This window comes from Rhinopithecus bieti, unplaced genomic scaffold (genome assembly GCF_001698545.2).
Source record: "Rhinopithecus bieti isolate Rb0 unplaced genomic scaffold, ASM169854v2 scaffold_11161, whole genome shotgun sequence".
NCBI lineage: Eukaryota > Metazoa > Chordata > Mammalia > Primates > Cercopithecidae > Rhinopithecus > Rhinopithecus bieti.
In genome coordinates this window covers 2,416,579-2,436,690 of record NW_016806937.1, presented here as the reverse complement: position 1 = coordinate 2,436,690, position 20,112 = coordinate 2,416,579, and the positions used below count along the sequence as shown (strand labels likewise).

The 20,112-nt window shown below is 40.5% G+C and overlaps 1 protein-coding gene across 4 annotated transcripts in view; it reads left to right on the top strand.

Annotated features, from left to right (window-relative positions):
* The first annotated feature begins 6 nt into the window (after window positions 1-6).
* The window catches only part of CSNK2A2 (casein kinase 2 alpha 2), a 40,869-nt gene continuing 20,763 nt past the window's right edge, over window positions 7-20,112 (top strand). For 2 of the 4 annotated variants that reach the window (XM_017878918.1, XM_017878920.1), the window contains exons 1-4: window positions 7-155; window positions 949-1,060; window positions 11,447-11,548; window positions 14,014-14,064. In XM_017878918.1, the coding sequence (XP_017734407.1) occupies window positions 52-155; window positions 949-1,060; window positions 11,447-11,548; window positions 14,014-14,064 (369 nt within the window). In that variant the 5' untranslated portion in view covers window positions 7-51. The remainder of the gene's footprint in view (window positions 156-948; window positions 1,061-11,446; window positions 11,549-14,013; window positions 14,065-20,112) is intronic. The other 2 variants (XM_017878919.1, XM_017878921.1) reach the window with 2 other exon arrangements.

Genomic DNA, 20,112 nt, shown 5'->3' with positions numbered 1-20,112 from the left:
GTCGCCGCCGCCACCCTCTGCGCCCCGCGCCGCTCCCCGGTCCCGCCCGCCATGCCCGGCCCGGCCGCGGGCAGCAGGGCCCGGGTCTACGCCGAGGTGAACAGCCTGAGGAGCCGCGAGTACTGGGACTACGAGGCTCACGTCCCGAGCTGGGGGTAAAGCCGCCGCCGCCCCCCGCCGGGCCCGCTGACCCCTGCCCCCGCCCAGCCACCCCCTGCGAACCGCACTCGGGCCGGGTGGTGTCTCCCGCTGACCCCTCCGCGGGCCCGCAGGGAGGCAGAGGTCCAGCTCTCGCACATGTCCTCGTCTTCCTCTTCCCTCTCCTTTACCCCCGTTTCGTCCCTTTCTCCCCGGTTTGCGCACCCCTTTCCCTCACGGAATGCTTTTTTACTCGGGAAGAAGTGTGGGGTCCAGGGATTGACGCCGGGTGGAAGTGAGGGAGCAGCCCTTCCTCACGCTTCTGGGTTTCCACTGGGGTGGGAAGTCAACAGCTGTCCTTTGGAGCTATTAAAATTCCCTGCCTTTTCGGTTTTCTGAGATGAGGTGGTGGGAGGAAATTTCTTAAAGACGTCCAGATTTTTAAAACAGGCACTGTCTACCCTCAGGGTGTGAAACGGGAAGCAGGTGCTGGGGAGCCGCGGGACACAGGGGGCACCCTCTAGGCCTTCAGGACGGGTGCTTTGCTCACCCCTCTGGATTGGCTCTGAGCGTTGCCTTCCTGCCCCATCTTTCCAAGTTAGGAGAGACCAATTAGGTTAGGAGCTCTGCAGAGTGAAGGGAGCCAAGATTACGTCGTGGCTTTCATTTAGGGAATGAGTTGTGCCGTGATGTATAGACACTTGCAAGTGTTTGCCTGGTGGAAGCGGCTGAATGACGTATACAGTGAGCATAGGCTTGGTTAGATTAACCCCCAGTCCTGGCATTTATGTGTGTGTCTTCCTTTTACAGTAATCAAGATGATTACCAACTGGTTCGAAAACTTGGTCGGGGAAAATATAGTGAAGTATTTGAGGCCATTAACATCACCAACAATGAGAGAGTGGTTGTAAAAATCCTCAAGGTGAGTGTCCTATGAGTGGTATGTAACATTTTTCCCCCCACAGGGCAGAAGGTTGTAAGCTACCCCAGTCACGTTCTAGAATGGGCAATGCAAGCTTGAATTTAATTTAATTTATTTATTTAGAGTCAGAGTCTCACTCTGTCACCCAGGCTGGAGTGCAGATCATAGTTCACTGCAGCCTTCAACTCATGAGCTTAAGTGATCCATCTCAGCCTCCCAAGTAGCTGAGACTACAGGTGCATGCCACCACGCCCAGCTATTTTTAAAATTTTTTTGTAGAGTCAGGGTCTGGTCATGTTGCCGAGGCTGGTCTCAAACTCCTGAGCTCAAGCACTCCTCCAAAAGGACTCCTTGCAGGCCTCCTAAAATTGCTGGGATTATAGGCGTGAGCCACTGTGCCCAGCCCACGCTCAGATTTTATTTATCTGATGTCCTTTCATTACTTCTTTTTCCACCCCATTTTCCTGTGAACTTTCAAGAAAATGTGCAGACTGGTCACAGATCTCAGTTCAAATCTAAGTTCAGGAAGGTGTTTGTTTTAAAAGTAAATTGCCTTAAGCAAAATTCCTAAAGGGCTCCATTTGTTAGAAAATAAATAGGTATTCAAAAGACAGGAAAGCCATTCTCAATTTAAGGGCTCCCTGAGCGCTGTGTTTGTTACTCTTGGTGCATGCTCTACGTTGTTCCAGAAAGAAAGTTGGAAAAAATTGGAGCGACTTCAGAAATGTATGTCAAACCCAAATGGAAGGAAATTCCTTAGCAGATAATCACTTGGTTTTTTTTCCTTTGGCAGTAAAGTTTCAGGTGGGATGGATATAGTGCACCAGTAGTGCTGAGAAGCCTTGTTGGGAAGCCAGAGAGCTATTGTTGCTTATCAGCTAGTAAAAATGTAGAAGAATTCACGTATTACTAAAGCAATAATTGGAACAAAACGATTTTAATATATGGTTTAGCAATCAGTTTGATAATGATATGTCTTTTGTTATCTCTTTGATGAAGATGATTTTAATGAGCATGAAGGGTCGGCTAAATTTTCCTTCCGGTAACAGATTAATTGTATAGTTTTAATAATGTTTTACAGGGTATAGTAAAAAGTAGTTCTTAGAATCTGTGATGGGTCCTCATTATTGCCAGATCATTTCATGTGGGTACATGTCATTTAGTGAGAGATTGAGAAGACGGAAGAGTGATGTAAGCACTTTGCATACATGTGATTTCCAGTGTGGCCATTTTGCAGAGGTTCTGTGGACTAAGAATGTGGAATTAAAAAGCTGTTTCTGTGTGTTAGAGCAGCTGTGTAGGTAATCACTGTTTAATGTGAGGGGTCAGGCTTATGCTTTCTGGTAATCTTTGAGAAAAAATGATTAACTCCATCACTCAAAACATCCTAGCCTAGTGATGAAGAAGCAGAATTGCAGTAGAGAGAAATAGACAAAGTTACTTGTGTTCTCAGACACACTGGGGATGAGAAGTGAGGAATTGATGTTGAAGATACTGAGTGTGACTCCTCTCTTCCCTAAATATGTATTGCATTTATGAAGTCACAAGGTTTTTTTTTTTTTTAAGTCACGGAAATTACCTTAAAACCCATACATTAGCTTTATATACATAAGCATAAGTTTTTAATAAGCTGCTTCAAATCTAAGAAATAAGCGAAGCTTAAATTGAAATTAGGAATATCCACATTCCACTGCTGTATATTCAGAAGAATGAATTGCTGACTCTAAAGCAATTCCGGAAAAATGTCTGAACTTTTGTGCTATGGCAGCATTTTTAGATAAGTGTACGATTTTCTGTGGTGCTTTTTTTTTTGAAAGGAGCGGCATTCAGGTGTATGTATAAATACCATGTTCATTTAGGAGAGCATCACATTGCTGCTTCATCATCCGAAGAGCTTCATAGGCTCTAGCTTTCTCCTACTCTAAAGATTCTCGGCAGATGTTAGGAAACCCAGTATGTAAGCTGCTGCAGGTTATCTTTACAAATGGGAGACCTAGGCACAAAGAAACTTACGTAATGTCATTATGTTGAATGACCATTAGCTAGAACTCCTGTTTCCTTTTCTTCATATTTCTTACTGTTCATTTTAGCATTGGATTGTAGGATCTGAATGTTGAACACAGAAACAGGTACCAGTGCCCTGGAATCAGACTTGGGAGGCCCCTAGTTAATGAAATGTTTCTTGTTTCTTCTTGACATTATTTGTTTTCACAGTGCAGCCTAAACCACTAGTGAAACTAGACTCACTTATTCACGTTTTTTAAAGCCCGGTGGCATTTCTATCCAGATTTTGTTCCTGTCTGAAGGATGGGGTAATACATCACTAATGGCATTATTGTGGTTTTGTTGTTTTGTGAATTAAAAGTATTACTTTTTAAAAAGAACAGGATCTTTAGCCAAAGTTGTGTTTCTTTATTCAAATAAGTTGAAGTTATGACTAATAGCTACTATTATGGTGCTTGGTCATAGGAAATTAGGTCCTTAACAGAGTACCAGTTGCTCTTAACTTGGAAGAATTTAGAACAGCCTTCCTTTTTGTATAAGCCTGCTGTATTTTAACTGCAAGATTGTATTATGCACATAGTGACCAAGAAAGAGAGTGCCTTTCTTGAGGACAAGCAGTCTTTCTTTTGTAGTTTCATATCAATTCTTCACTGTGTGTGAGAATGGGTAAATGATGAGTGACTACAGAGGAATTTTATATAGTTTAATTTGCGTTAGTAGATTTCCAGGTATTGATGAAAAATGAGCTACTAAGAAGTTTTAGGAATTTAGAAACTGGTGAGCAAAATTTTACTGTCTATCCCCAAGTGGTATTCTATGGCTAAAATCTTAAAACTTTCCAATCAATGGAGAGGTTGTATCTTTTTTTGACAAATGGTTTTGAGGAGAAGAGAGAAAAAGGAGGAGGAAAATGGTAAGGGTTTATATGGCTGGGCAGAAAGCTACATTAGTGTAAAGTTTCATCTTTTGATTTTGAAAAATCAATTCGCCGGGCGCGGTGGCTCAAGCCTGTAATCCCAGCACTTTGGGAGGCCGAGATGNCACTGCCTGTGTGTGTAGATTTCAGTACTTCCTGGGGTCCTTGGGATCTTTCAAATTAAACTATTTCTTGAATAAAAGTTAAGAGCAACACTATTTTTAAAAACAGATAGCATTTCGAACCAGTGCTAAAATGACTTGGAAATTCCCATATAAGGCTTCCTCTTAGTAGTCTCATTTTATAAACAGATTGACTATCCATTTCCCCCCAGATATTAATTCTTTAGCTTTAAACAAAGGATGGTGGTATTAAATTTTGCTGCTTAAGTATGTTTAGCATATTTGCAGATATTTTTTAAGTTTTGTGTTGTCAGTAGGTAGTGTTAAAAGGATGGGCGTTGGTTATACATCTTTGTTAGCAGCTTCATCATGAGCTGGTGATCTTTACGTTATGTCAGAATGGTGCTTTCTTCTTTATTTCTAGCTTCTCCTGTGGTAGGTTTTTTACCCTTTTGAATTTAGGCATGTGTATGAAGACATCTTCCTGAAACAACACATTAGTGGTATTTATCTAAATTTTTGGTACATTCTAATTTTCACTAATGTCTCATGGTATAAAACTAGTGAAAACAGTATTACTGAAGTATTGCTAACATTCAAAATAACGTTAAAAATTGTATGTGAACTAGGCAGTTTCCAACATTGTGGTGGGGAGTCACAGATTAAGAGTGTAGTTAACATGTGTCAAACAGAATCACAGAATACGGGTGCTTAGAAACCGTTAGAACCCAGGCCCTTTTTACAAATCAACCAAGACCCAGAGAAAGGATTTATATGCTCAGCACCATGTAGTCAGGGGGTGGAAACACTCAGTGTAGGACCCTGTATATCTGTCCTGAAGTCTCGTCAGGTGCAAGGAGCATAATTAGGACATTTGCTGGATGTTTGACTTTGTGATGTACTGATCTGTACTGGAAGAATTGAGGAACACTCACCAGGAGTCAAATGAAGTTAATTCGTTTCTGATGATTTTTGGAGTAATTTTTCTCAAAGGAAGTATTTGACTTTGGTAAGTTGCTAGTTGAAGAGTGGAATCCAAGAGTCCTAGAGGGCTGTAGGGACCCAGGCAGGGGTTCTCTATGATTAGTATCCACAGCAGCATGTTTAATGCTTAAATGAAATGCTGCTTTATTCTCTCAAAGCATCAATAAGTAGTATTTTTATGCTTTTTTTAACCCATAGAGTTCCTCCAAGTCTCAGCATGATCACTTAGCAATTTTGGGGATTAATAGTTTTGTCCCTTTAATACAAGAGTTTATTTGAGAAGAAACCACGTGTGAAAAGAATATCTTGATATAGTGTGCCCATTTTCATGTATAAAGCAGGGCTCCAGATAGTTTCTAGAGTTTAATTTCAGGATCTGCCATCTCATAATCAGGGTGGTATAGTGTAAGAAGTGCTATAAATGAGAGGACAGAAGGCTTGAGTTCAAAAACTAGTTTCTTCATTGATACCACTTGACTATTTTCTCATTTATGAAATAAGCCTACATTTCCTGCTTAAGTCACAGGGTTGTTAGGAAAGTCAGATAAACTGTAGATAGATGGTAGAGAGATTGATTATCATGCTTTAGTAATCTACAAAATGCTTCTTTCCTGAGAGAGTATGGCCTAGAAGTGGTCTGCCTGGTGTCAGGTGTTAGTTCCAACTGTAGATGCTCTGTAACATCGAACAGTTACTTAAGTTCTCTGTGCCTCAGTGTCCTTCCTCAAGTAAAACTGTTAATAGTGCTCATCTAAGAGGATTAAATGTGCTTAAAACAGTGCCTGGCCTGAGAGATAGATAAAGTGTAGTAATAACAATATTACATTTGGGCAATGCGAATGATTTTTAGAGGCAGAACCAATAGTAGAAAGGGTTGCAGTGTTGTCTTGATGAGATTCAAAGGGTCTGCTCTATGCCTTGCCTTTAAAAAAAAAAAAATGCTGGGCGCAGTGACTCAACACCTGTAATCCCAGCACTTTGGGAGGCCGAGGCAGGCGGATCACGAGGTCAGGAGATTGAGACCATCCTGGCTAACGTGGTGAGACCCCATCTCTACTAAAAATACAAAAAATTAGTGGGGCGTGTTGTCAGGCGCCTGTAGTCCCAGCTACTCGGGAGGCTGAGGCAGGAGAATGGCATGAACTCGGGAGGCAGAGCTTGCAGTGAGCCAAGATTGCGCCACTGCATTCCAGCCTGGGCGACAGTGTGAGACTCTGTCTCAAAAAAAAAAAAAAAAAATTGTGTTAAAATACATGTAACATAGGCTAGGCGCAGAGCCTCACGCCTGTAATCCCAGCACTTTGGGAGGCCGAGGCAGGTGGATCACCTGAGGTCAGGAGTTCAAGAGCAGCCTGGCCAACCTGGTGAAACTCCGCCTCTACTAAAAATACAAAAAATTAGCTGGGCATGGTGGCAGGCGCCTGTAATCCCAGCTACTCAGGAGGCTGAGGCAGGAGAATTGCTTTAACCTGGGAGGCAGAGGTTGCAGTAAGCCGAGATTGCACCATTGCACTCCAGCCTGGGCAATAAGAGCGAAACTCATCTAAAAAATAATAAAATAACATAATATTTACCATCTTAACCATTCTTAAGTGTACAGTTCAATGGGTAATGTTGTGCAGCCATCACTACCATCCATCTGTATAACTCTTTTCGTCTTGTAAAATGGAAACTCTGTATCCATTAAACAATAACTACCCATTTCTCCCTCCCCCATTTCCTGGCAACAACCATTTTACTGTTTCTATGAATTTGACTACTCCAGGTACCTCATGTAAGTGGAATTGTACAGTATTTATCCTTTTGTGACTGGATTATGTTGCACAGCATAGTGTCCTCCAGGTTTATCACTGTTGCATGCGTCAGAATTTCCTTCCATTTTAAGGCTACGTCATTTTCCATTGTATGTATATAGCACATTTTGTTACCCGTTCATTCATCAGTAGATGGGTTGCTTCCATGTTTTAGCTATTGTGAATAATTCTGCTTTGAACGTGAGTGTACAGATACCTCCTGAAGACCCTGCTTCACTTCTTTTGGGTATAGACCCAGAAGTGGAATTGCTGGATCACAAGGTAATTCTATGTTTAATGTTTTGAGGAACTTTCCAGAGTGGCTGTACCATTTTACATTCTGACTATAGTGTACAAGTTTGGCTGTTTCTCCATATCCTCGCCAACACTTCTTTTCTGGTTTTTTTGATAGCAGCCATCCTGACTTGTGTGAGGTGGTATCTGATTATCATTTTGATTTAATGCCTTGCCTTTTTGAATAATTTTTTTAACTCCTGAGAATAAACAGTTACCCTCAAGGAGTAGATCATGTAATTGGGATGATGAAGCTTGAAAGATGAAGGGAAAAGTTTTCTGTGATGAGATAACATTGCTCAGATAATATTTTTATTTAGGTCAAGTGCAGTGGGTTTTAGGGATGCCACCAGGGTAGTGAATTACATGCCATCATCCAGCCTGAACTTTCTTTTTACTCTGTCCTTCTACATTCCTGGCAACCATTGTTCATTGCAGGTAATGAAATTCATATCATAGTGGAGCAGTTGTTAGTTTGGTAGTAGAGTAAAAGTAACCCCAAATTTAAGAGTTAGGAGCTGTTGATAAATTCCTGCCTGTCTTGAATTTGTTAGTTCAGTTGTTCTTTTTTTCACCACTTTGTCTACTAGACTTCGAGTTAAAAAAAAAAAGTTTGTTTTATTAGTTTGGACAATAGCTAAACTGATTGAGTTTGAATCTTTTAAACAGATAGTCTCTGAACTGGAATAAATGAACCCCAGATGGAGACTTTTTCTAGCACGCAGAGTGAAATTGTGAGATCGTTGTAGAAATACATGTATTTTCTACATTTTGTGTAACTGGTAGTAAATGGCTACAGGCTGTGGACAGGAGAATCAAAGTATCCTTATTTCTGTAAAACTCGGTTTATTTTCCTTAGGATACCAACAATCCTCCCTCATAAATCCTAACTTTTTATCTCTGATTCACATTAAAAGGATCACTTTCAGCTCCTCAGAGCTCATTGATTTAGCTTCTCGAGCATCTCTCCAGTTCAGAGGAATAAACTGAGGCCGAAGGGATCTACCTGTAGCTGAGTTTTTGATGGTTTGGAGGGAAGTGTCCTGGACTGTGGGTCGGTCACCTTTCTTTTTTATCATCTCTTGGTCTTTTGTCAGCATGTGAGGACTCTAGCTGCCTTTGTGACTTGGGACTCCTTTGTGTCACCTTCAGAGTTGCCCTGCTATTCCCAGTCTCTAGTATGGGAAGTTTAAGTTAGATACCTGGTGGGCAACAAAATATGCTTCAATTGCTATGCAAGATACCTTTAGATGTATTGATAGATAGGTTCATCTTAACTGGGCTGTCCAGGCCTGACCCGTTGCTGAATAACGGGAGAGCAATGCAAGACTTTACATGGGGCAGTGTCATAAAGGCAACTAATGGGTTGTCCCTGTAAGGAGTTAGGAGTACTGTTAGGAGTAGAAGAGGTTTTTGGTGGATATAGGCTTCTGGTTGCGGGTTTTTTTCTCTGTTACCACTCTCGCAGATCTATAGCTGCTTTCCAGTATTGGATGACAAATCTAGAATTTTCTTACATTGAAAGGCATTGACTAAACTGGTAGCATTGGCTGAAATTTTAAGTATAAGATAACCAGCTTTGGCCGGGCGCAGTCGCTCACACCTGTAATCCCAGCACTTGGGAGGCTAAGGCAGGTGGATCACCTGAGGTCAGGAGTTGGAGATCAGCCTGGCCAACATGGTGAAACCCTATCTCTACTAAAAATACAAAAAAATTAGCTGGGCGTGGTGGTGTGCACTTGTAGTACTTGGGAGGCTGAGGCAGGAGAATTGTTTGAACCCGGGAGGCGGAGGTTGCAGTGAGCTGAGATCATGCCACTGTGCTCCCGCCTGGGCCACGGAGTGAGACCCCGTCTCAAAAAAAAGTCAGTTTTTATTTTTCTTTTAACTTCTTAACATAATTTCGGACTTAAAAAAAGTTGCAGGAATTCCCATATCTGTTTCACCCAGACTCCTCAAATGTTAACATTTGCTTTATCCTTCTCTTTCTCTCTCATATATACACACATATATATACATATATACACCTATATAATAACATTTATGTTACGTATATTTTCCTGAAGTGCTTGAGAGTAAATTGTAGTCATCCCTAAATACTTCAGTATGCATTTCCTAAAAATAAAGAGTTTCTTACATAACCATACAATGCCATATTAAAAAATTAGAAGGTAGGCCGGGTGCGGTGGCTCAAGCCTGTAATCCCAGCACTTTGGGAGGCCGAGACGGGCGGATCACGAGGTCAGGAGATTGAGACCATCCTGGCTAACACGGTGAAACCCTGTCTCTACTAAAAAATACAAAAAAATTAGCCAGGCGAGGTGGCGGGCGCCTGTAGTCCCAGCTACTCGGGAGGCTGAGGCAGGAGAATGGCGTGAACCCGGGAGGCGGAGCTTGCAGTGAGCTGAGATCCAGCCACTGCACTCCAGCCTGGGCGACAGAGCGAGACTCCGTCTCAAAAAAAAAAAAAGAATAGAAGGTAACCATTGATGCAATGCTATTAGCTAATCTATAGCTCTCATTCACGTTTGCCAGTTATCTTTATAATGTTCTTTATAGCAAAGGAAAATCCCAGATTATATGATTATATTCAGTTGTAGTCATGTGTTACATTCAGTTGTCAAATTTTAAAAGTCTGGAACAATTGTGCAGTTTGTTTCATGACATTGACATATTTGAATCTTTCAGACTGGTTATTTTGTAGTGTGTCCTTCTCTGGCTGTTTTTTAATCGAATTGTACAGTGCTTTTTTTCCCCAAAGTTTCGAGCTCCCTTGTTAATGAAAAAGGGACTAAGGAGTAAGGTTTCTAAGTGGAGTCGAGGAACATGCACAGCAGCCTCATCTGCTCTCCTGGGAACCCTGGCACAGCGGGCGGAGAGCGGGTATCATCATGGCAGCTAGCTGACAAGGACGCAGCGAGAGCCCAGCCTCTCAGTTAAGCCCCTTGTTATAGGTGATGCAAGTGCTCTGAGTTTCATAGTCCTTTCCTTCTCTGTTTTGTTATGTGTTCAAAGCTGTATCTTAGTGACCAACAAAAGATGAAGGTTTCTTTGGCATGTGTGTGTTATATTTTCCCCCTCCCCTCTCCTTCCCCACCCCGCACACAGGCAAAAGAAGTCTTGCTTTATTATTTCTTGGCAAATCCATTGGCCTCTCTTTGCCTCTGCTATTATAACAGTGTCTCAGTGATAAAATATTCTTTTTCCTTAGTTACATTTCTCCCGTTGGCCACACTTGGGAAACAAAAGCACTGTGGCAAGAGTATAGCATGCAGTCAGACTGCGCAGCTTCCAGCTTTGATTTCTGCCCCACTCTGCCATGAGCTGTGTGATCTTGGGCAGATAGCTCAACTCTGCTACATAGGGACTTTGTGAGGATTCATAATGACTTATTAAATAATAAATTACTAAAAATATGAACATAATGCTATCATTTATTAGGTGCTTACTGTGTTCCAGTCACCATTCTGAGTGCCTTATAAAGCATACTTGATTATGATAGACTTACTTTTGCAGAACTGCTTCTATTCTTCCTCACACTCTTTAGCTCATTTAAGACAAGGAGTAATATGTGTAATGAGAGTAATTATTTTTAAAGCCTTTAATCTTTCCAGCAGACTGAAAAGTTAGATAGAAGTGTTCAGTCACTGTTGTATCAGATTGATTTCTCCTTTCCTGATTCGACATCTCTTTCTTGAGGAATGGGATCTGTTGGGAAACATTAACTGGCTCTGTGCTGATTTCAGATTCTAGATATTAAGGAAATGGGAGTGGTGACAGGAAATGAGAGCCAGCAGCTGGGAAGCAAGTTTGTAACCTGATGTCAGTGAACTGGTCTTTCACTCCTGAAAGACAAAATTACATGTAACTCATTGGAAGAGCAGGTGTCTCACCATTTTGTTTCAGTTTTTCCATTTGTGAGTGCATGACATACAGCTGTTCCGAGCTATATTTCCACTTGGCAGTTATCTAGTAAGCAGAAGTTTTATTTTTGAAGTGTGATACGGGTATTCAAAATTTTTAAGTGCCCTCAATGTAACTACTTAAAGATCTTGAGACATAAGCTGTATGGGTCTGTAAATTAACCTAATGTTAAAGGTTCTTACGGGCAAGCCCGTTCTATTTCAGTTTTTTCTCTTCGAATTTAGGCACGCTCTTTAACACAACAGAGTGTACAAGATAGCGTACTGTCCATCTTATTGGCTAACGTTTTAAAGTTTTATTTACTAACTTCAAAAGGAGTCTCACTTCTGATTACTCTTGTGTATTTAAGCCAGTGAAGAAAAAGAAGATAAAACGAGAGGTTAAGATTCTGGAGAACCTTCGTGGTGGAACAAATATCATTAAGCTGATTGACACTGTAAAGGACCCTGTGGTAGGTGCCAAATGGTTGGGGGAGTATACTAGTAGACCGGGGTGTGGATATGGGGGTTGTTTAACACACAGAACCTCATTTAATGATATAGTGGGGATGCTGGTGTTTGTCTTAACTACTGACTGGTTTGAAAACCAGAAAAAAATCATGGTGGCCCAGTGATAAAACAGCTACAACCACTGCGATGGAACCTAGAAGTGTACAGAGAAAAATCCCTTTTCTGGGTTTGTGCTTCAGTGTTTTGATTCAGCCCACAAATGTTTGTTGAATGTCTCCTTTAAGCCCTAGCCTCTCTCCAGTTTTGAAAGTGCGTTACTGCCAATTTGTGTTACTCTACCTCACTTAAGTAAGCATGACATTTGAAAATCTGGGTTTACACAAGGAAAGAATGAATATCTCCATGTGGACACCTGGCATAAAGGCCTGAGCAGGTCCCAGCTCCACTGACCCTTTGAAGAAGTCGTCTTCTTTCCCTTAATTCAGCATGTGTCATTAGGGCTCACGTCGCATATGTAGATAGACTAAAATATTTTTGTTAATGCTTAGTTTTTAGCCATTTTAAATGTACTGTTTAATTTTGTTTTCTCTCCCTAGGGAGTAACTTAACCTTAGGTGTTTCTGATTAGCTAAGGTTGGAGGCACCTCACCTCCCCACTTTTGTACCCCTTCTTGTCCCATTGCTGTTCTCCACCTGCTCTACCTCAGATATTTCCCTGTTCTCTTCCCATGATAGTTTTGTTTATTAAAGAAATAGGGTTTTTTTTCTGGCTGCTAAAGACATCCTCGTAATAATATAGTAGCTAACATGCATTGAGTGCTTACTATGTGCTGGGCATATTCCAAGTGCCCAACTGTGTCATGTCACTCAGTCCTCACAACAGTCCATTGGGGTGGGTGCCATTTATTCACATTGTACAGATGAGAAAATCGTAATTTGCAGAGGTTAGAAAATTTACTCAAGATTATACAGTATTGTTGAAGCATAAGTAAAGTTTTTCCTTCTGGACCCTGAGAAGACTGAGAAGGGAAGGGATTGTTGTATGCCAGATTGTAGATTGTAACTAATTGGCCTTTAAGATATATCCTGTCCTTTTAGCACAGATTGATTTTATAATGACTAGTTCTGGACGGCCTCCTGTTTGAAAATGGGCTGCATTGGAAATGAGTACCCATTGAAAAATGAGCACCATGTAAAAATAGGAATTTCAGAATAAAATGTGAGTCAGTATGTGGTATACCAGGAGCATCTTTGTTTTGCTTTTTCTTTTTCAAGTTAGCGGAACTTAGTGCTACATTTTATTATTTTTGTAATTTGTTAAAGTATGTGTATGTGTTACGTGATACGTAAGACAAGTAAATTGAAGTTGACAAAAATCAACAGGGACCCCTTGTCTATTAGAAGGTCAGGCTTACTTCACAGCCTGTAGAGAGTTGTGGTAATATCGATGAAACCCTTACAGCTTCGGGCTGGTGAAGAATTTTTAATCATGGCTGCTGCTGGGGCTGCTGTTTGGACTCTGAGTTGTCCTCGCAGAGATCTGCATGCTGCCCTGTGGCCTGTTTCCTAGGTAACTTTCACATGGTTCTTGAGCAAAAGATTGTTAGATGATTTTTTTTTTATAACCCCTTAAGTCCCTACTTTCTCCCAATTTTGAAAGCTTCTTACTGCCAATTAGCGTTATTTTACTTCAATTAAGGAATCCTGTTATTTGAAAATCTAGATTTATACAAGCTAATATTGAACATTTTTGTACTCATTGGATTAAAGATTATAGTGCTTTAAAAATATTCGATTATATATGAGTTTTTAGGAAAAGGTCTGCTTGATAAGATGAGACCATCTGTAATGGTCTCTAGCCAAGGCAATAATATTATGATGTAGCTTATTGATAATATCACGGATGGTTATATTTTCCTTTTGGTCCCCCAAAAGAGCTATGATACATTCCCACAACCTATGATAATTCTGTCAAGTGCAATTCTGGCTTGCTCAACTAAGATGAAAATGTGTCACTTTTTTTGTATATAGTTGGCAAACTGGAACACTCCAGGGTATAAATCCTCACATAACCATTGAAGATTGGTTAAGGCCATTGGTAGGTTATTCAGAGAATACATTCCTCTTAAAACTTTTTATTACGAAATTCTCAACTGTTTTCAAAAGTAAATGAATAATGTAATGAACCTTCCTTCACACATGACCCAACTTTAGCAGTTAATCAGCTGTGGCCAACCTTGTTTCATCTATACTCCCACCACTTCCCACCTCCCACTATCCCCAGTTATTTTGAAGCAGATTCCAGACATCATAAAATTTCAAGAGAATACCTTTCTTGACAGGCTGTCCCTGATGAGTGAATCCCTTTGTTATCTAAGTAGGATTTGGGGATGGGCCATTTTGGCAGAAGCAGATTACATTGATTATTGTTTAGGTACTTAAAAAGCATTAATATTCTCTTTTACAGTCAAAGACACCAGCTTTGGTATTTGAATATATCAATAATACAGATTTTAAGGTGCGTATACTTTTCTTTCTGGCATGGGGTTAATGGGGTGAGGGGGAGGTGGTGATAAATACTGTGTACTCCAGAACCCAAGGGGCAGGGCTGTCATTGATGAGAGGAGGAAATAACAAATTAGGTTCCTTAAAGCATGAGTGCAGGATGCAGAAAGTGGCTAGGGTTCTTGCATTAGGTGAAATTACTCATTACCCTTTGCCTTGCCTACTCCAGGAGTAGTTGCTCGGCTGGGTCTAAGCTCATGCCTCGTCTGTAGCACTCCTGTTTTAGACAGCATAGCTTTAGTTGTATGTTAACTTTGACTTTTGCACAAAATCTTACTTTGCCGAGAGGAAGGGATAGACTGATATGAGGCTCTTGTGAAAAGAAGCAATGCATTGGATTCCATGCTGTCATAACGAGTGTGTGTGTGTGCACGTGATGTACAAAGAAATGATTCAGAAAAACCAGAGTCAGTGCTTTAGAAGAGCCCTATCCAGGTTTTTTACATTTTCTTATAATGTAAATTATTTTAGACATTGAAGTGTTCTTTTAAAATCATGGTTTTAAACTGGTTTTTCACAAATTTTATAATTTCAAGATTTTGGGGGTTAGGCATACTAGACATGGTGGAAACCCATTTTAGCACATAATTTAAAACCAATATACAAACAAAATAGTAGTGTTGATTTTCAGAGGCATTTGGAGGACTTGTAGTTGATTGTAACTCTGTCAGTGAATAAGAGACTTGTGATTTTGTTGTGACAGGAGCTAGAGACAAAACTAAATCAGCAGTTGAAAGATGTTGGTATCAGGAGGGATGGTTCTAAAGTAGGAGGAACCTTATCTCCAACTTAAATTATTTTTTTTTTTTTTTTTTTGAGACTCAGAGTGTCACTCCCTGTCTGCCCAAGGGCTGGCAGCCGACTCCGGCTCACGCAACTCTGGCCCCCCGCGTTCAAGGCGATTCTCCGTGCCTCGAGCCCTCCCCGAGTATAGCTGAGACTGCAGGCATGCACTGCCACCCCCAGCAATTTTTTTTTTTTTTTTTGTATTATTAGTAGAGACGGGGTTTCACCATGTTGGCCAGGCTAGTCTCGAACTCCTGACCTCAGGTGATCCACCCACCTCTGCCTCCCAAAGGGCTGGGATTATAGGTGTGAGCCACTGTCGCGCCCGGCCTAATTTTTCTTAATCACTCTAAAATGACTAAAACAAGGTTAGTGAAAAGTAAGCAAAAGAAGATATTTTGACTTATAAAACAAGGAAGTTTTATGTGTAGTGTAGCACTTCCCACATGTGACAGATTTTCTTGTTAATGTGACTCCTTACAGGTGAAATTAGCAGTGAACTCTAAAAAACGGGGTGTAAATTTTTTCATTCAGTAGCATAACAGCACTTAGCTGGTATGGTACTATGCCGATATGTGTAGCTGATCCTATGAATCACCCACATTTATCCTGGTATATGTGAATGGGAATGTGTGTGCATGTCTTAGAAAACCAGATAGTCTTTAATGAAACCAAGTATTTTCCTAATGCGGAAGTTGAAAGATTTATCTGAATGGAACTTCATAGTGTAATTCCCCAAGTTTTAAGTGCCTGTGCCTCATTAATGAGTTTTTACCAATTGTCTAGCTACACGTGTAAAATTTCACCTCAACGTTTTGTGCTTTTTTTGTTGTTGTTTTTTTTGAGACGGAGCCTTGCTCTGTCACCCAGGCTGGAGTGCAGTAGTGCGATCTCGGCTCACTGCAACCTCAGTCTCCCAAGTTCAATCAATTCTCCTGCCTCAGCCTCCTGAGTAGTTGGGACTACAGGCGTGCACCACCACGCCCAGCTAATTTTTTTTTTTTTTTCGTATTTTTAGTAGAGACGGGGTTTCGCCATGTTAGCCAGGATGGTCTCAATCTCCTTAACCTCATGATCCACCCACCTCAGCCTCCCAAAGTGCTGGGATTACAGGTGTGAGCCACCGCGCCCAGCCCATTTTCTGTTTCTTGAAGTGACATCTGCTCTGTTGATTTAACAACTGCTGAAGATCAGTTAGTGGGAATCCTGATTTCTTAGAGAAATTCTCTCTCGGGTCATAACCCTCAAAGGGGATGTTTCATACATTCTCTTGTAGCTTTCTTTAAAGGGATTACGGGAAATTAATGTTTTTTTGAGGCTTGCATGTCTGAAATCATTTTTATTTTGTCCTGCCAATTAATGTATTTGCTAGAGTATAGAATTGTAGGTTCTAATTCATAATGTCCTCAATTTGGAAGAGATTGTTCCAGTATTACTACTGAAGCCATTCTGGTTTCATCTTTTGTGACGGTTTTGTTTTTGTTTTTTTTCCTCTGGAAGCTTTTAGGATTTTCTCATTTCCAGTCTTCTGAAATTTCACGATGACGTGCCTTCATATGGGTCCTTTTTATCTTTTTTTCTGCATACTTGCTGGGCTTTTCCCCTGTGTTTTGGAAAAAATATTTTAATGTTCTTTGATTTTTCTCCCCTTTCTTCTTTGTTCTCACTTTCCAGAACTCATTCAAATGTTAGACTTCACATCTTACAGCTCCATTTTGGTCTCGGAACTTTTTAAAATAGTATCCTGTTCTTTTATGTTTTATGTAATACCTTTTATTTTCTCACTAAGAATATTGTATTTTTTCCCTTCATACTTTTCTCTATTTTCTTTGTGTGTCAGTTTTTGTTATTTGTCTCTGAAATATCCTGGTTTTTGAATGTCTGCTCATTGCTCTAAAGAACCATCAGCCCCTGTCTCAAGGATGCAGGCTTGGCTGCTGGTATCTTAGCCTCAAGTTGAGGAGAACCATGGGGAGTGTTGTGCAGACTTTACCTAAATCTCCCGTTTTCAATGTGGTATCTTAAACTCATTTTCCCAGTGCACTCTGTTTGCTCTCTTAGACCAACATCAGAGGTCACCTGTCCTGAGCCTTTCTGAGGTTGTTCAGTTTGAAGCTGTTTGCCTCTGGCTCCCCTTTCGCTGTTGGCAGAGACCTATTTTCCAGCTTCACAATGTTGTTTCTCCTATCCCTTAGTTTTTATGATTTAATCTCCCTGCCCCTTTTACGGTTATTTTAGAGGAGTTTCAGGTAGAGCAGAGGTGTTTGATCTGCCTTGTTTAACTGGAGGTCCCCTTTGAATGTTCAAGCCGTGACATTTTAGTCAAGAGATCATTAAATATCAGATGGCAGATGTGTATTTTTGAAGAGCAAATCATGGCAGGAAAATTACATTCTTTTCCAGATAGGCAGGCCACAAATAGGAAATCATTTAGCTCATTTTCGTGATGTCCTTTACTCTTTTTATTTTGTCCTGTGTCCGTCTTATTAGGAAAGTTTGACTTTTTTATCTTTTTAATTTTAGTGTAAAGTATATTAATACCTGGTTTTAAGGTTATCACCCAGAGAGTTTTTGTCCCTGGTTAATATGAGAGCGAATTAACAGTGATGCAGCCCGCAGCCCATTCTTTTCAGTGTTTTATATTGGTGCAATGGATTATAAATTTTGATCTATAATTTTATTTTGTCATAGGGTCCTTCTCTAAATTTGGTATCAAGGTTATACTATACAAGATAGATTGGGTAGCTTTTCCTCTTCCTATTCTCTGAAAGTTTATATGAGATAGGTGTTATATGAGTAGATGTCTTTCAGGGGTGGGAGGAAGACTTTGAACCATACTTCCCTTTTTAAAACAGGTTAAAGTTTATCCAGGTTTTCTGTCTCTTCTTGAGTCTATTTGGATAATATATGTTTTATTCACTTTCAATTTGATTGACACAAAGAATTCTCTTAGGACTTAAAAACTATATTGTTGACTGGTCACAAAAAAAAACAAAAAACAAAAAAACCTCTGGTGTATCTGTAGTTATCCTTTCCTTCACATTTTAAGCAGTATTTGTGCCTTTACTCCTTTTCTTTTAAATCAGTCTTGTTAGAGATCTCTTATTAATCCTTTAAAAGAACCAGGTTTTGGTTTTATTGCTCAGTTACTGTTTTGTTTTCTCTTTCTGCTCCTATCTTACATTTCTTCTTTCTTCCTTCAACTTTGTTGGGCTTTCAGTGGTTTTCTTCTTCATTTCTTGAGTTGAATTAAACTCATTGGATTCTGTTTTTCTTTTTCTTTTTTGTTTTTTTTTGAGACGGAGTCTCACTCTATTGCCCAGGTTGGAGCGCAATAGCGCAGTCTTGGCTCACTGCAGTCTCCGCCTCCCAGGTTCAAGCGATTCTCCTTGCCTCAGCCTCCTGAGTAGCTGAGATGACAGGTGTGTGCCACCACGCCCACCTAATTTTTCTATTTTTAGTACAGACGGGGTTTCACCATGTTGGTCAGGCTAGCCTTGAACTGCTGACCTTGTGATCCACTCGCCTTGGCCTCCCAAAATGCTGGGATTACAGGTGTGGGCCACCGCGCCCAGCCTTGATTTTGTTTTTCTTCACAGTACGTGTGCTTCAGTTTGTACAACCCTAAGCATCATTTTACCTGCATCCCATGGTTATGGAACTCGCTTCTGGATAGTTTTCAAACTAGAAGTGCAAACTGCAACATTGTGAATTTGCATTTTTCTCCCCAGACTTTTTACTTGGAAAATCGGAAAGAATAGCACAATCAGTATATATCCTTCACCTACATTTACCAGTTGTTACTGTTTTGCCACATTTGCAGTTATTTCTCTCCCTGTCCCCTAACCCTGGCTTTTCTTTCTTTCTTTCTTTTTTTTTTTTTTTTTTTTTTTTTTTTTTTTTTTTGAAATAGAGTCTCGATCTCTCACCCAGGCTGGAGTGCAGTGTCTTGATCTCTTACCCAGGCTGGAGTGCAGAGTCTTGATCTCTTACCCAGGCTGGAGTGCAGAGTCTTGATCTCTTACCCAGGCTGGAGTGCAGTGACCTGATCTTGGCTCACTGTAACCTCTGCCTCCTGGGTTCAAGCAATTCTCCTGCCTCAGCCTCTTGAGTAGCTGGGACTACAGGCATGCACCATCACACCCAGCTAATTTTTTGTATTTTTAGTAGAGACAGGGTTCCACCATGTTGACCAGGCTGGTCTTGAACCCCTTACCTCAGGTGATCTGCCCACCTTGGCCTCCCAAAGTACTGGGATTACAGACGTGAGCCACTATGCCCAGCCTCTCCTTTCTATCTCTATTTTATCTTTTTGCTGAGTCATTTTAAAGTAAGTTGCAGACATCATTATATGTCACTTGTAAATACACTAGCACTGAAACTAGGCTGTTTTCCTGTGCAAACCACAATACTCGTAGTACACTGAAGAAATTTAGTATTTAAACAATAATGCCATCTAAGATAAGTTCATACTCAAAAGTTTCTCTATAATTATTGTTTCAGTAATATTCTTAAAGCTGTGTGTTTGTGAATGTATGATCCAGGATCCAGTTGAATTTTTTAAAAGTTTGATTGCACTATGTTCAGAGAACATGACCTATATAATGTTAATTATTTGGAATTTGTTGATGGTTGCTTTGTAACTTTAGTACATGATCATTTTTTATGCCAAGTGTGTTAATTTAGTTCAGAATTATGGTCTACTAACTTTTTTTCCTTGTATTTCACTTTATGGTAGAGGTATTGGTTTGGTCAGTTTCTCCTTAAAATCAATAGTTTTTATGCTTTATATATACCAGAACTGTAATAAAGGTATTTTAGAACAAGACAAAACTTCAAAACAAATGAATGAGAAAAGTCAGTCTCTAAGAGTTGGAATGAATAATTGTAGCAACCTCCCATACTTAAAAGTTATCTCAGGCCAGGTGTGGTGGCTCATGCCTATAATCCCAGCACTTTGGGAGGCTGAAGCAGGCAGATCACCTGAGGTCAGGAGTTAGAGACCAGCGTGGCCAGCACGGTGAAACCCCGTCTCTACTAAAAATACAAAAAAATTAGCCAGGTGTGGTGGTGCACGCCTGTAGTCCCAGCTACTCGAGAGGCTGAGGTAGGAGAATCACTTGAACCCGGAGGGGCGGAGGTTGCAGTGCGCAGAGATCTTGCCATTGCACTCCAACCTGGGCGACAGAATGAGACTCCATCTCAATTAAAAAAA